General features: G+C 35.8%; 1 protein-coding gene across 1 annotated transcript in view; it reads left to right on the top strand.

The window, feature by feature from the left end:
* The window catches only part of LOC113235316, a 91,736-nt gene extending 75,039 nt beyond the window's left edge, over positions 1–16,697 (top strand). Inside the window, exon 3 of the mRNA XM_026470977.1 lies at positions 16,501–16,697. Coding sequence (XP_026326762.1) covers positions 16,501–16,697 — 197 coding nt within the window. The remainder of the gene's footprint in view (positions 1–16,500) is intronic.
* The last annotated feature ends 303 nt before the right edge of the window (positions 16,698–17,000 follow it).

Raw genomic sequence — 17,000 nt, forward strand, 5'->3', positions numbered from 1 at the left:
GATTTTCAGTACAAATCGGCAATTTCATACTTTAACCCCTATTATTAGAATAATGGATAATATTGTGTCTTACACACATGAGACCGATAAGCCAACTTATGGAGTGTGTTAGATGCAGGGTGGGATAGTACACAGAAGGCCTTAAACGTGGATGGAGTGTACTATCATCCTCTTTAATAATATGTTCACCACTGTGATTATATTGTATGTAGCGTTTTGGAAATAGAATAATGGGTATTGTATCTTACACACAGGCCGATAAGCCAACTTATGGAGTGTGTTAAATGTAGGGTGGGTTAGTACACAGGAGATCAGGAGATCAATGGATGAGTGTTCTATCTCATCCACTTGAATGATAAGTTCACACAGGAGCCGATAAGCCAAATTATGAGTGTGAATTGTGATTTAGAATATGATATTGACATTGATTTAGTTAAGGATCAAGATGTGTCTTAAACATGTAGAATTTTGGTTTCATGTCTCTTTTTTTCTTCACTCTTTAATTAAAACCAAAATTGATGGAACAATTTTCAACAGTTAGATGGCCGAAGCTTTCCGAAACTTACCTTTATATAAGAGCAATTTAAAAATGGTTACGCATAATTTATTATTCGTTAATTATCTCAGAGTTTAACAACATTATTAATGATTTAATTTGATAATTATCTCAAACTGTCATAAAAGTAACAATATTGTTAATTAATTGACAATTTAATTATATTACCGTACATAAAAATATGTATCTACATAAAAACGCATAGATAAGTATTAGTGATACAGTGGAGACAAAAGTAATATGTTATGATGTTCAGTGTATGTATGTCTAGAGTTTGATTTGTATGCCAAGAGAGGACTCGAGGTATTCAGAATGGCCAACTTTAAGGATCTTTCGTCTTAAACAACCTGATTCCAGAATCATTAAAAAAACACAGTAGTGGAGGCAATTAAATAACAAAAAGCGGATGTCGATGATTCTGTTTAGCACGGAGTCGCTCTGTTACGAAAGGAAGAAATATAAATTATAATAAGTACTGGTTTGTGTTTCTTTTATTCTGAATGAACCCAACAAGTAATAATACCATGTAACACAGAGAAACACCACATTGAAGACACGTACACCGTTCTAGGCTGTTTATTATCATTTGTCTGTCTCCTTAGCATATCCCCTGTTTAGGTAGTGACGGGACGCTCATGCCTTTGGTGTCCCCCAGAAGTCTCTGCACACAGCGATCCTCGTACTCTGTAGGTATCTATTTGTCTACTATTTAGAAAAATAAATACACTAAATAAACAAATATTATTCCATTGTTATCGCTAGCGATAACAGTCACAGTAAAATTGTGGTAGAGGTTCAGGTAAAAAAAATCAAAATCAAAAATGTTTTACTTTCAAGAAACAATCTTTACAATTTTGTGGCTCGAGAATCCCTTCTAAGGAATGAATTATACTTGTGCTACGGATTCCCGCTCTTCCTTATTCTAAACAATATCTAAATTTAAGATTGTGTGATTAAGATGAAAGAATACGGGCTTTAATTTGTACAAAAGGACAAAGAAAAGAAAATTAAAATTAACAAATGATGATTAATTGAGTAAGTGTGTGTATATGTGGGTGAAGTGTGTTATTTGTGTGTGTGGTGGAGTGTTTGAATGAACTGGATATACGTGGGTTTGTAAGTTTACAATATTACATTTAAATAATCTAACGTGCAAATATATATAATAAACTTACATGAACATATATACAATACACACACACACACAAACAAATACATTTACATACAATATATACACATCGCTAAACATATATACAACAACCAATGTGTTAGTAACGTGTGAGGGATTTCGTGTTTATTTTGGTGAAGAATTATTCCAGCACTTCTAAAAGACGTTCTTAATCTAATGATCGTAACCACTTTGAGAGCGTAGATTACAAAGTTATACAAGTTCAATGAGTGTAGAGTTAGTACTTTATTTATTTTATTGTAGAGATTTTATTATAGGTGGTACGTACAGTTTGATACGGTAACACAAGGTTTTTTCTTCCTTTCCTAAAAATTAGCAGGTCAAAAACGATGGTTTTGTGTACTTTACAGATACAACTTAATATATATAATTTTCGGACCATAAGAACATTACTAATTCTGTAAAGCTCCGTTGTGAGAAACCTATAATTCTTGAGATGCATTACTTTAAGTAAGGATCTGTGAGCTCTTTCTAATTTTATGAATTTAGTTTTAGAACGGGTATACTATCAGTGCATATAATTTTAAACGCGTGGCGACACTCGTATGCAGCGATGACACGCGTTTTGAAGTATTTCCTCTGAACACGGCGGTGCGTATGAACGAGTGTATGTAAAATGTATCAATTTCTATACGCGTGATTTGAAAACGCGCGTTAAATTTTTATCATTTGTTTTGATTTACGCTAAGTGTGCTGCTGGCACATGGAACTGGTCAAGTTTATGTGACCTGGTGACAGGCGCAGTGGCAATGTCACTCTGATCTTTGCGAGTTAAAGCTCTAAGCATTGTGAGTGTTATGGGTAGGCATGTCGCTTATCATTAGGCGCACAATATGCTCGTCCCTTCAATTGATATCATAAAAAAATATATATATTTTATAAGCTTTTCTCCTGCTCTAGCGTCCGATTTATGGCCTCAGGAGTATAAAAGGCGTAGCGAGCGCCTGACGAGGGGCATCGCTGTTCATTCGTCTGTGACGTCAACATCGTAGCGAAACTGTGTACCAGCCATTTTAGTGAGATACCCTTTTATTTGGTTTAATATGTGTGTGTATATCTTTGCTTTTATTTTTCGTAAACTAGGTTATTTGTACGTTAATTACAATGTGTTCACATTATATTCAAGTCTAAGGGATTTGTTAAATGTTATAGAATTTGTACAATTGACAAAACGTTAGGTTCAGTTCAATATTTTATTTTTCAGAAATTAATTTTTAATAAGATAAACGTATATTTATTGTGGAATATGACAATTCCTTGGCTAGTAAATATACATAATTGCGGTGGAGGATCTTATTTCATTTGAAACCCGTGTCATATCACCAATGGTCGGAACAGAGTGTTCCAAACGAGTAGATAAGTCTCTACGTAAGGAGTAACATCAAGTGGTTAAAACCACCTATTGTTAATTAATTACTGTTATCGACTTCCGGATCTCCGGAAATAGTTTTATTGCATCTTAAGATAAAAAACTACTCGCGCCTCTATTTTTTGAACTCTGCACAGCTAAACTAATTTTTAAGCCCACGTGGTGTATTTTCGTTCGCTATCTTACCAGTATAAATGCCAGAGGTTGTCCCTGAGATGAGGTCTTGGCGGAGGGTGGTTTGCATTCTATGAATACAAAAGTATATACGATATCCGTATTAGTTAAAACAGGTTATTGCTTGAAGCTTATTAAAAATAATTTGCTTTGGTGAAAGGTCAGTTATCTACAACATTTTTTTTACGGCGCCACTAGAATTACTTTCAAATCCAACTTCAGCTTTCTAGGTGAGTAATTTTGTCCTACGTTGCAGTAAAACTATTTTCAGTAATCCGGTATTCGAAAAAGTAATTCATTAATATCTGGTGGTTTTAATAACGCACACACTGAACGCACACACTGAACATAGCCCCGCACTAGGGAAACCCTGTGTCGCGGGTACCATGGACACACACATAGACAACCACAAATTACACCCAAACTCACGAGAGAAAGAAATGTAAGCCATACAAACATTTCTCCCGGCCCGGGAATCGAACCTGGGACCTCTGCGTGGCAGTCCGGCATGGTAACCGTTCGGCCACGGAGGCAGTTAAAAAAGTTGTTTTAATCACTCCATGTCACTCCTTGTATCTATACGTAGACATTTATCTACTCATTTGGAACAAACCATTACGACAATTGGTTATCACTCATATAAAATTGTTATCGGTTTTTCACAATTTCACATTACTTGCTTCAGCTCAAATTTCAGGCTTAATTGATAATGAAAATCATCAAATAAATATGGCTCGCATCGAATTGGGCCATCGGAATATTGTACGGGATTCCAAAAACTTCTTGAGATTAAAAATGTTTCTTGCGAAAGTTATTTGCTATCATGCGTACCGTAACCACATAAAATTTTGGAAAAATACTGTAATAATAAAACGGTCAATGGTCACGGTTTGCTTACATATTTTTCAGATTATATATTGTTTTCATAACATATTATTTTCCATTAAAATGTTATCAATTCCAAGAAACACAATTTCTTCCCTATCCCCGTAAATTGATAAGATATCCTCTTGTGATGTAGGTGGAAGCATGCCTCAAGACTTCGTACACACCGTAATACAGTTTTCAAGTTGCTGAGCTTCCAATCACGGATAAATCTCGCATTGTTTACATTGTCTACATTGTCATTGTTATTGTACGCAGCAGCAGTACTTGCTACACAATTTTTATTTTTTTTAATTTTTATAGTACCTGGGACCCAATTAAAAATGTGTACAACAATAGCGCTGAATTTTGCCACGAATACGACCAGCTTTGTATTGATCAGTTTTGAATCTTTTAGGGACATCACTGTCCCATTTTTATTCCATAATTCTCCTAATGAGTATTTGATAACTTTTTAACCCTTTAAGAGGTTTAAAAATCAGAAAGTAATGTATAGCAAAAGTCGTCACCAGTAGTACGCCGTAACAATTGTAATTGCAATAGAGGATTCATTTCACATTTGTAATTAAGTATGATTCAAATACTGTTCGCGTTTAACTCCAAGTTTTACGAATTTATATCCTTTACTTAAGAAAAGCCTGAGAGGTAGTTGCCGTACGTAATCCACCTGGCGTGTCGTACGTCACGCCATGCTACGCCACCGAATGGCGAATGTAACCTCAGGCGTGAACCGTTGATCCGCGTTAGATCAAATCCGGGAACTAATTAATTGTTAATGCCGAGTAATGCCATGATTGTTTTGCTACATGACAGCTTTATAAATTGATTCACAAGATAATATATATAATCGGGTTGCATAGACAAACTTATTGATAATGGTTATATTTAACTGTATATACTTCCTGTACATACATAATACGTCTGTCTTCAACTTGCATGCAGTATGTGAACGCTATTTTGGTCACTTGTCACGTAGAGATGCTGATAACCTGGGGGCCTACCACGACCTCTTAAAGCAATATTACTTTAACCTTACATTGACTTTTCGTATCACGACGCGCTTAAAGTAAGTTTATTATAATGTTAAAACTATGATGTTTTATTGGCAGCTGTGAGACTATTGATTCGATCAGTTACTATGACGCGACTTTAACATTAAAGTTATATTGTTCTTAAGTCAAATTTAGCAATCTAAAAATAGTTACACGGTTGCAATGGAAACAATATTATTTTCGAATTTGTAGCCTAAGTATTGATTTGTAATGATTAAAAGTTAAGTTGAACTTATTTATTTTCATATATCTCTTCAATATTTTGTTTATTTTTTGATTTAATAGTACGTAGGAAATAAATTCTCGATTAATAAAAATACGCGATGTTTGTTTCGCAAAATTATGACAGCGACATCTATATGCTCCTTGGCGACACTAACATTTGACACTAGACTATAATTTCGAATTCACATCGTGACAATCAAGACTAGGCTTGTTTTATTTATTTTTCTTCATGAAAATGCGGAAAAATAATTGAAAGCAATAATAATAATAACGCACACACTCAACATAGGCCCGCGTTGAGAAAACCCTGTCTCGCGGGTGCCATGGACACACACATAGACAACCACATATTACACCCAAACTCACGAGAGAAATAAATGTAGACCATACTAATATTTCTCCCGGCACGGGAATCGAACCTGGGACAATGTAATTTTAATAGATTTCATTATTACATTCTTTTTTTGGCAATTAAAATTCTATTAATGTAAAAAAAAAGTACTTTAACACTCTATACTACGATAGGACGATTCGGAACATCAAAAAAGAAAGAGATGGCTTTATACAGTTCGTATAGCCTTATTTCTTTCCTATTTTTAGTAAGGAATAGACACAATTGGAAAATCATTCTTTATTTCCATTGATTGATTGGTAGGTCGATGGTTATTTCAGTCACTTTAGCAATAATACATTACTAGGTTTGTCATGGTACGAATATGAGTTTCGAATATTATAATAAGCTTACTATATGGTTACATAGAAATAAGATTGTTTTTTTAAAAGTTATGGTAAGCCCCCTGTATACCATAGGTCCAAACTGGCATTAGGACCTGCCTAAACAATAATAGTTTTATTGTATAGGCAGTCATTTGTATGGGTATACTTGGTACTTGGTACTTGGTGCAACGGGCTGGTATCCGCAACTCGACGACAAAGTGCCTATTTTGCGTGAGGTGGGTGCAGGGTCCAAGCTCCTCCAGGAATCTCAGCAGCCTCCTTGGTTTGCTGAAGACTTCGGGGAGCGACCTTGGCACTCCAAAGGTACTTTGCCCTGTAGTTGGCCACGCCGGAGCACTGGAGTAGGATGTGCGCAGCCGTTTCCTCCCCCTCCATGCATACTCTGCATAGAGGGCTGTCTGTGGTACCTAAATTGAAAAGGTGTTTATTGTATGGACCATGACCCGTTAGGGCGGCAGTAGGGGTATATATACATTATTTAAGTATGCATGCTACATCGTCGAACTCAATGTTGCTTTCCATCGGGTGAGACAGAGAAAAAAGTCCCACTGCTAGTCACAGGTTTCCGATGTACAAGAAAGGAATGGTACGTCATGCGGAGAGGCATCTTTTGTGCACCACCGTACCTGACGGGATTGAAGGTACAAAGATAACAAGTTAATTTTGTGTCCTAAAATGTAGAACGAGTTGCCTTTAGACATCAATGACCGTGTTTTTGTGGTTAACAAACCGGCAAACGGCAGACAGTGTAGTGAAAAGAGGTTGCCGTCGCCGATAGACATTTATGATATGGAGGAAGTGTCCTTAAAGTCGTAATATATATATAATAAAGTAAAGTAAATGTACCAATCTTTGACACTGTCCCAACGTATAACATTGCTGCATTAAAATAAATAAATAAAACAGATATCGATGTAACTACAAAACCGTGTTAAATATACTAGCAATGGCATCCGTTTAGAAGCTTTCATCGATTCACTCAATATTTTTTCAGTGTAGCGGTTGTTTTTACGAACAGGTGATCCGAGTTGAATGTGCGTTGGTGTTCTTACCAAAATCATTAAGACTGAGAAGTTTGAGTGCATTTACTAGTGGGAATTTTGTTAATTATAGGTAAGTGTTTGTTAAAACTATTAGACAAGTGTACAAATAATTTGTTTTGTGTGTATTTATTGACGTATATCGTTTATATTTTATTTTAGGGGTCTGTCAAACAGTGGTGCAAAAATTTCAGCGTTTAGTAGTAGGCGACCCCCATGTCAAGCACTCGTACAAATGAATACTTTTTAAGACTTAATTTCGACCATTTGGTAAGGACGGAGAACGAAGGTTTGTATTACTCCGTTAATAGCAAGTTTCTAAGGGTTGTTTGAGTAGTGTTTGACATGGGTGTCAAAGACTGTTTTACTATTGGGACCCAATGCTTGACAGTCGTGTGTTGAGGTGTCAAACACTAGGAAGTAACTAGCGTCAACTATTGGTTACAGGTACTGTGCAGTGAGAAAATGCCACCAAGGGTGTTACATTATTCAGTAGATGATATATTAAAGGCGACCGATGAAGTGTTTAGAGGGATTCCTATCACTGCAAGATGAAAATATTTTTAATGTTATTTAAAACTGTATATATCCTGTGACATTTAAGTTTAATTTTTCCATGCAAAAAAGTGCAAACATTTATTATTAAGTTCTTAGGTTTTCGCGATTGTTACACATAGGAAATGAAACTATTTTTACGGATTTAAATCGCGTATATTTGTTTTTTTCGTTTCGGGCCCTTTACAGGTCTCATGGTCACGGTTGGCTCCAAAAAACCTACCTACAAAATATACCTACGCGATTTAAATCCGGAAAAAAAGTTTCATTTCCTATTTATTATTAATTTTAATAGAAGCATGTCCCTTGATTTTGGTTTATGTTCCTTTATTAATTTATTGTAATAAAGTAATCAATCCAGTCAAATAATTATGAAATATTAACATAAAATCCTGTCAAATACTGTTACACTGATCTCACTTTGCCATAGTCAACTATTGGAACATCAGATATTTTGTCTGTCATACACTGGTACAATTTTAGCGGTTGCTACAAACTGGAATATTTTAATAATGCTATAATTATTTAAAATTTTATAATTTCTAGACGATAAATGACAAACCTTTTAATATGTTTACATTCCTAGGTAGTCAGTTTGACTGATAATTAAGTGTTTTTTCGGCAAAACATCGTGATTTTTCGTCTAAAACGTCAACCACTGGGACATTAACTTTAATACTGCTTTACCGTCGATATACATTGGACGGTAGTAGACATACCTACTGGTGTGTACGGGAAGCCCATGTCGTATTAACAGTTAGAAGGTATTATAATAATAAAAAATGTGTCCGACTCTGTTCCATTTTATATTTCTCTAAAATCTATATGATTGATATGATTATGGCGTACCTCTTAAATAATTATTGTTTTTTTTTGAAGCAGCACCAGTTTGCCGGTCTGCTGGTTGCAATCCAGCCGGATCGAAATATTCTTTTGTGTTTATTTTTTTATAAACAATAGCCATAATCTCACCTGATGTTAACCGATGGTGTGAATGACGATGAAACGCGTTAAATAGCCCCAAATTGTACATTTCAGGAAACACAGATGTAGAGCGAGTATTCGATAAAGTGTTCCATTCCTTTGCCGTACGAATTAGAAAGGAGCGAGCAAAGCGTGAAGTGCAAATGGGTGGTATATCAACGACATAAGGATGGAGTGTCCGGACCTTCTAGTCGACCGAAGGAGGAACGGTGAGGGCAGAACTAACTTGAAAAGTTCGACGTTTGTATCAATGATAACATCTATTTATAATAAGGTAGCATTGTTTTTATTCTTGAATTTAGACAGGAAATTAATTTCAAAGAGATGCCATCGGTAAAATAGAAAAATGTTCGTAATGCATAAAACGAGAGATCAGACGAGCGTCAAAGTGTAGTTTATTCCCTTTTTTGTTTTTATTTTATACGCCCCTCAAAGGCTCGTGAACGTACCTATTGGACGCAAGAATTTTTAATTTTGCCGCTGAATGTAAGCAGTCCCCTGATGCTTTTGCCTTGGTGTTCGGTAGTAGGTTGCTTATTACCTTCTTAGGTTGTTACAATACGCAAGCTTGTGACGATGCTGATTTTCTTCATCGTTATCCCACCTTTTTATCACCCTCTTTACTGATTGCTGGCTACTTTTAAAAATTCGAATCGTTCTCGAATACTCTTTTCCTTCACTATTCTTACGTATTGGTTCGTTCCTTCGTCACTTCTACCAAAATTTTCAAAACAAGATGACGTGCCCATCATCACCCTCGTTTATTCTAAACTTCACGTCGTCGTTTACAATTAACTTATATAGATATATACGCCCTTTTGGGCCTCTTCATTATCTACGTGGACCGAGCCATCTGCATTTTCATTTCGCTAAGGTTTAGCTATAAACTTAAAAAGTCCTTAAATCGTCTTCGCGCTTAGGTAAATCGTTGCAGAGACAAGATGTTGATGAGCATTGAGATAATCCAAGGCCGGTTTCACAGATGTGCGTACGGTCCGTATGGACTGTCCGCTTGCGGGCCATCCGCATGCGTAGAATCCACAGTGCTCTGAATCAAGTCTTTGATTTAGTGCGGATATTCACGGAAGACAGTCACCTACAATGATCGCACGGGTGGGTTGTGCAGAGTTCACTCGTAGCGTGTTCCTTACGGAGCAATCCGCGTCACTGTAAAACGATGTTCTAATGCAACTTGTGTTACTCCGCTCCCCTGCTCTGCGCGGACGGTCCGAAGTTAAATCCGCGCTGCTCTGAAACCAGCCTAACTCAATCTACCGGCGCGGCGGTACCTCAAGACAGTCCATGCAGCACTTGTTGTTGCGCCCTGAGCACGAGAGAAGGTCCCTACGCGGTCACGGATAGCGCATCATGGTACTATTCAAATACTGTTCACAGTCAATATAGTCCTGAAGTGAAACAATCATTGACACGATAAGAAGTAAGCGTTACCGCAGCTTTAGCGGTGCATATAAATGCTACCTTATGGAAATAGAAACGTACACTTCGAAATTAATACTGTTGAGCTATTACTAATAGAAATAATTATAAAGTATTGTATGTATAGAGCAATCAATATCGAATAGGACAGGGTATCAAGCCGAGTTCATCGCATATCCGCCCTCTGCCTATTTAACACCTACTTGACTTTTACGGTTAGCAGGAAATTAATATAACCTAGAGACAATGGTAACTCCAATTTAATTTGATTCTCAGAAAATATGGATACATAATCTTCATAAGAAATATCAAAATGGCTATAGTTCGCGAAATCTAGAAAAAATAAAAGCTACTAAACCAATATAGTCTAACTTTGCAGTGTTTATGAAAACACCCAATGTCTATTGTTATTATATTATACAGAATCAAACTATAGAAACATGACTGCATTGTAAATAATATGATGCTATTCCAATATTTAATTTTACTGGGAGAAAGTCATCAAGACGTGTTTTTACAAAACAACGATAAATGATCGAAAGGTCAAGAGCTGCGAAATTTGCGATCAAATGTAAAATCGACATACTATTTGTTTGGTGAAATAAATGCGTATGATAACTTTTTAATACAAAAGCCCGACCTCAAATGTTTGTGGAAACTTCTATTTGCCAATTGAAGTTGGTTAACTGAAAATGGGTGAAATCCAATAAACCGGAGTCATCCCCTAATTTGTCACTCTACAGAGGTGTTACATTTTCCTCAAGTTTAAATGGGACTACTACTAAGGTACCCCCTTCCCAATAAAAAAGTATCATCAAAATCGGTTCTCAAATTTCGAAGTAATCGCGTAGCATAAAAATAAAATGCAATCGAATTGAGTTCTCAATCTCCTCCTTTTTTAGAAGTCGGATAAAATAAACATAAATTTTACGTAAACGTAAGGCAACGCATCAATAGCCTTGCCGATTTACGATCCCCATTAAATTAAATTAAAAATAAATATTCCATTTGAATTTGAATTAAATTTTATTGATTATATTCAGTTACTTATTATAATATTATAAGCATTTTTTTAAGCAGCAGCTCTAATTCGGGGTTCGCTATGCAGCGCAGTATTTTATGTGTAAAACTAATGGATCGTGTCGGAAACACCACGCTGTATTTACAAATCTATATTGTTAATTTAGCTCGAAAGCAGCCAAGTTGAAGTGAAACTGGATTGGTCGCGAGCTGTGGGTCAACAAGCTCCGCAACTCGAAATGGAGACGCGGTAAACTACATCGGAGATGGCGAAATGATTTGGACTCCTTTTTAACCGACTTCAAAAAGGAGGTTCTCATTTCTACTGCAAATTTTTTTGTGCACAAGTATAATAATAATAACAATAACGCACACACTTATAGCCCCACACTAGGGAAACCCTGTGTCGCGGGCGCCATAGAGTGCCATGGACACACACATAGACAACCACAAATTAAACTAAAAAAAATAAAATATTTCTCCCGGCCAGGAATCAAACCTGGAACCTCTGCATGGCAGACTAGCATGGTAACCACATGGTTCAGCCACGGAGGCAGTTGTATGTTACGCGGTTCCTCAGTCAATGAGAGAACCGATTTCGATGATATTTTTTTTGTGGAAAGGAGGTATCCCAGTTGTAGTCCCATTTAAATTTGAAGAAAATATTCCAACTCTAATGGTGGCAAATGAGGGAATGGATCCGATTTATTAAATTTAACCCACTTTCCGTTAATAGATTCCATTAAAACTTAGCAAATAGATGTAACGAACACAATAACAGCGAATGAGCAAATTTTTGAGGTCGATTTAAAGGACTGGCCAGGTGTTGCCCAAGACCTTTTCCCCCCAGTGGGACAGAACAGGCTCATAACAGTAATAAATATTTAATAATATTTAAGTATTTGCTCAAGTGACCGACAAAGAATAATACAACGGTTTATTTTTGTAAGAATATATTATATTATATATTTCCGTTTTTTGGCCATATACGCGTGTAGTAAAAGGTGTACTAAATCGCTGGCATTAATAACACAAGAGGTTTTTATTTAAGTGCCGTAAAGAGCTGTGGTTGGATTTAAGAACTATACATATGGGTCTTTTGTAGAATAAGCAAAAGTATAAACAAATAAACTATATCTAAATAGGATATAAATAATGTAAAAAGGTAAACAAAATATTCAAGAATTGAACTTTTTATATAAAAAAACTGATTTCAAAATTTATGGAATTTCATTTAATTGCCAAGATTTAATGAAATCGGCTAGAAAGTGGGTGAAATCCAATAAACCAGATTCATACCTTAATTTGATACCCTTATAGGTGGAATATTTTCTTCAAATTTGAATTGGACAACTATGAGGTACCCCCTTTCCAACAAAAAAATAATCATTGAAATCGGTACACATATGTAGTCGAATTGAGAACCTCCTCCTTTTTTAATCGACTTCAAAAAAATTTTTTTTTGTGTGTTAGTTACGCGATTACTCCGGCATTTCAGAACCGATTTTCAAGATTATTTTTTTGTTGGAAAGAGAGTACCTCTGCGTTGATTCCATTTGAAGAAGATCCCATTGAAGAAAATATTTCACCTTTAAGGATGGCAAACTAGCGAATCAATCCGGTTTTGTGCACTTTCCGGTGACCGATTTCAACAAAACTTGACAAATAGATGTAATTCCACGAACTTTTGAGGTCGTTATTTAAAATAAAAAAGTTAGGGTTCGAAGTTTGTTTCTGCCTCGTACATTAAGTTTTTTCTTTTATTTTTTTTTCATTATTTTTATTTAATGACATGATTTAATTAAGTTTTGTTTAATGATGTAACAAATAACAACACTTAAAAAACCTACCATGAAAAGAAAAATATTAGATCGAAAAATAAACGTAATTATCGGGTTCTTAGGTTTTTACAATTGTTGAACGTAGGAAAAAAACTATATTTCGGTCTAAATCGCGTATTTCTTTGTTCACACAAACCAACAACTATTTAAAAATATTTCGGTAGCGTAAATCAGAATTTTTTTTGGTTAATTTAAAATAAATGTATTTAAAATAACTTTTATAACTATAGTGCAAAATAGTTTAGTTTGCGTTAATATTAAACATAACTGGTTGATGACTTTACCATGTCCGTCAGCCGCCGTGACCATGAGACCAGTAAAGGTCCCGAAATGTTGAAAAACATAAATAAGCGATTCAGATGCGAAAAAATAGTTTCATTTCGTAGTAATAAACCTAATTTATAAATCTAAGTAAAACTATGGTGTAAAAATAATTCGATGGTGGAAATTTGAGACGTCGTATGGGTTTCTTAGGTCATTTCAAATTTCCACTGCCGATATAGGGAATTATAGCGAATTTAATAATAAAAAACATTTTCCATGACGACAAAATATTCCTTACGATATTTCAAATTCCCACTGTCGATATAGTATGTGTGTGGGTGAGCTTCATTTTTTAAGTGTCGTTTGTACATACTACTTTTTTATTTCATGTTGTTTTATGCAAGTTTTATAAACGTACGAAACGTGTGTGGCGTAAAATACTTTACAGTGAGTAATTAACGTAATTTCCGCGTGGAGTTTTTGCCCGACCTCTGCTATATGCCGTTCTAAGTTGACCCTTAAAAAAATTTTGCCTAAAAAATACAAATTAATATACGTGAACGTTTAAAAAATGCTCAAAGTTATCATTTGTAACAGTCTACCTGGAATTTCTTGCCGCATTGTAAAAATAAAAAGTAAAAAACCAAGATTTTTCCTGTTATTTACAATACACATGTATTACATTATATCATATTAGTAACTCATCGTCATCATCATCAATCCACTTATACGTCTGCTGGGTACGATTCTCCTCTCAGGCGAAGGACTAATGCGGGTTGGGTACACGTTTCCGAGGGTTGTATACCGTGTTCGACGTCCAGGTTTCGGCACGATGTTTTCCTTCATTGAAAGGATCATGGTAAATTTCCAATAAAATTTCGCACATAATTTCCGAGAAACTCAAGAGATGTGAGCCCGGATTCAAACCCACGGCCTCTGCTTGAGAGGCCGTGGGTTTGAATTTCAGAAAGGTCAAACCATCAGCTACCACGACATTTAACCGACTTTAAAAAAGGAGGAGGTTTTCAATTCGACTGTATGTTTTACTCCGGTATTTGCGAACCGATTTTGATGATTATTTTTTTGTTGGAAACATCCATAGTGATCCCTTTTAATTTTGAAGAAAATCATCCACCCTTAAGGGTGGCTGTTCGCATGAACACACGAAGATTAATTTTTATAAATAGCGCCTAATTTTTATTATAAGGAGCAATTATTTTAATGGTTGATTTTGCTATTCTCCTATTCAAGGCGTTTTTCTCTCAATATATTTTGAGCAGTGAGAACCGATTTTTATTATTTCTTGTGTCAAGTTCCGTATAGTGGCGAACTAGGGCATGAATCCGGGTTTGCGCACTTTCCGGTAAACGATTTCAATATAACTTGGCAAATAGATGTAATTCCACGTACTTTTGAGGTCGGTTTTTTTAGTACTCTGTACCGAGATTATTTTATTTACTTATTCTTATTAGTAACTGGAGCAAAAATAATATTATTTTATTGACGTGTTAATAATATCCAAAAGTGTTCAAGCTTCGTAAAATTAAATATCTCTAGATCTTCAACATGACCCCATTTTCTTATTTAGTACAAAGAGTTACCTAAGCTTTATTTAGAATTTCTCTACCATAATAAAACCACAATTTCTGTAAGAACCGTGTGTTTTAAATAAATTAAATTCGTAACCCTTTGCAACCCTGTATCAATCTTCCATTTGCGCTCGACCAAGGTGACCATAAAAAAAAGAAAAACAATATACAAAAGAGAACTCCTCATTACGGACTAATCTAAAAATAACACTTTTTTACTTTAAAAATAAACAAACATTAAAAACTCGAGCGCGTGCCTATTTAATTGGGTTTTTGATTAATAAAGGTATCAGGGTTAACAGTGAAAGGGCTTGGAAGAATATTTAAAAACTTTTCGTCCAATCGAGTGGGCTGTCCCTAATTGTGTTTACGCGAGATAACTTTTTCTATCAAAAGTTCGGTAGTCCACGGTTATAAAAGTATTTAATTTCGTACTAAAAATGACATCGTTCATGGACGCAAATATATTTTTAATATTCGCGCCAATATGCCCGACGAGTTAAAAGTTGCGAGCTGCCAGTGCGAAATAATGTGACGCAAACTTTTGTAATGTCCTCCCGCGGAATATTGCGGGAAATATTTATTTTTCTTGGACGTATAAGATGCCCTGATATCTTTGTTTATGATATGACTGCCATGTAATAAATAGTATTTATTTATACAATATTGATATTTATAGTAGACGCACTTAAAGAGTTGCGGCAACAGACATAAACAGACTGATAGTTCTACATAACATTATACATTTAAATTATATCCACCTCGTTTTTTATAAAAAATAAGTGCTCATTTCTATCTCACCCTATAAGTGACTATGAGGTCGACAGTGGCATGCACACCTATTATTTAGGCCTTCTCATTATCGCTTTGAATAAGCCCAAATTATAGCATTCAGGGAATAAGTCTGCAGGCAGGGAATTCCACTCCATAGTCGTTCGCCATACACGCGTGGAAGCGCAACACTTCGTGCGAGTCCTTGGAATATCCACAACACAGGGGTGGATGCCTAGCCTACATCTTGTCCCCCTATGGTGGAAAGGGGAAGGCGGAAAGAAATTTTGGAATTCCACTTCTCTCAGCAGCATAAGGTTTTAGACATCTTATTAGCACAACTTAGTAATGAAAGGCCGATCCACAAAAATAGTACCAATATGTTATTAAGTGTCCTGCCAAGCCAGGGAACTGGGATAATTAGGGAGCGAAAGAAACACGTACGTACTCAATAATTGCTGTATTCAGAGAGACCAAAAAATGAAGTTTTTTTGTAGCTGTCCTAAGCACTTAGAATTACCCTCATACATTACACCCTCACCCTTATCTAATGATTTATCGAAGAATTATTTAAGTAAATACTACAACAATTTCGCCAGTCAAATTTTATAAATTTTTTTGTGACTACTTAACATAAAGAAAGTATGCACCAACAAGATGCCTACAATACAGGTACTTATACAACTACACTATTAGGTTCTAAGTTTAAATTATAATATTTATAATGAAATAAATTTATATTATCTATAAAGACAAGTACATAATGTTCTTATCACTAAGTATCAAAACCATATCTACTGACTGGTTTTAGGCCATGTCGTGGTTTCAAATAAGGCCTTCGAGTGGCCTCCGGCCGAACAGGAGCGTTCTGAGAGCTCAGAGTATCGGCCGCGATCGCTGACGGAAGCCCCAGCCCCTGCAAGCTTGACTGTGTGGCTTCCCCTGCATCCGTACCAGGAAATGACGAACCAGGCGTGGGCCATTCAGAATCATACCAATGTTTCTTAATCTGATCAATATGTTGTTGTGGGGGACCGTCATCCCTGTTGATCACATAGTCACGTGTACCTATTTTTTCACTTACTGTGCCCAACCTCCATCACTTTCTTTCCCCGTAATCTCGAGCCATCACCACCTCTCCTACCTTAAACTCTCTGGACTTACCCCGTGCATATTGGATTTGTTTCTTACAACTGCGGTTAACTTTATCCAGTACTTGACGCTCAGTTTTCAACAAGTCTAATCGACACCTAATATTCCTACGTTGTAATAACATTGCCGGCGCCGCGCCGGTGGTCCCGTGCTCTACAT

The sequence above is a fragment of the Hyposmocoma kahamanoa genome, unplaced genomic scaffold (assembly GCF_003589595.1).
Source record: "Hyposmocoma kahamanoa isolate Upper Pololo Valley unplaced genomic scaffold, ASM358959v1 87, whole genome shotgun sequence".
NCBI lineage: Eukaryota > Metazoa > Arthropoda > Insecta > Lepidoptera > Cosmopterigidae > Hyposmocoma > Hyposmocoma kahamanoa.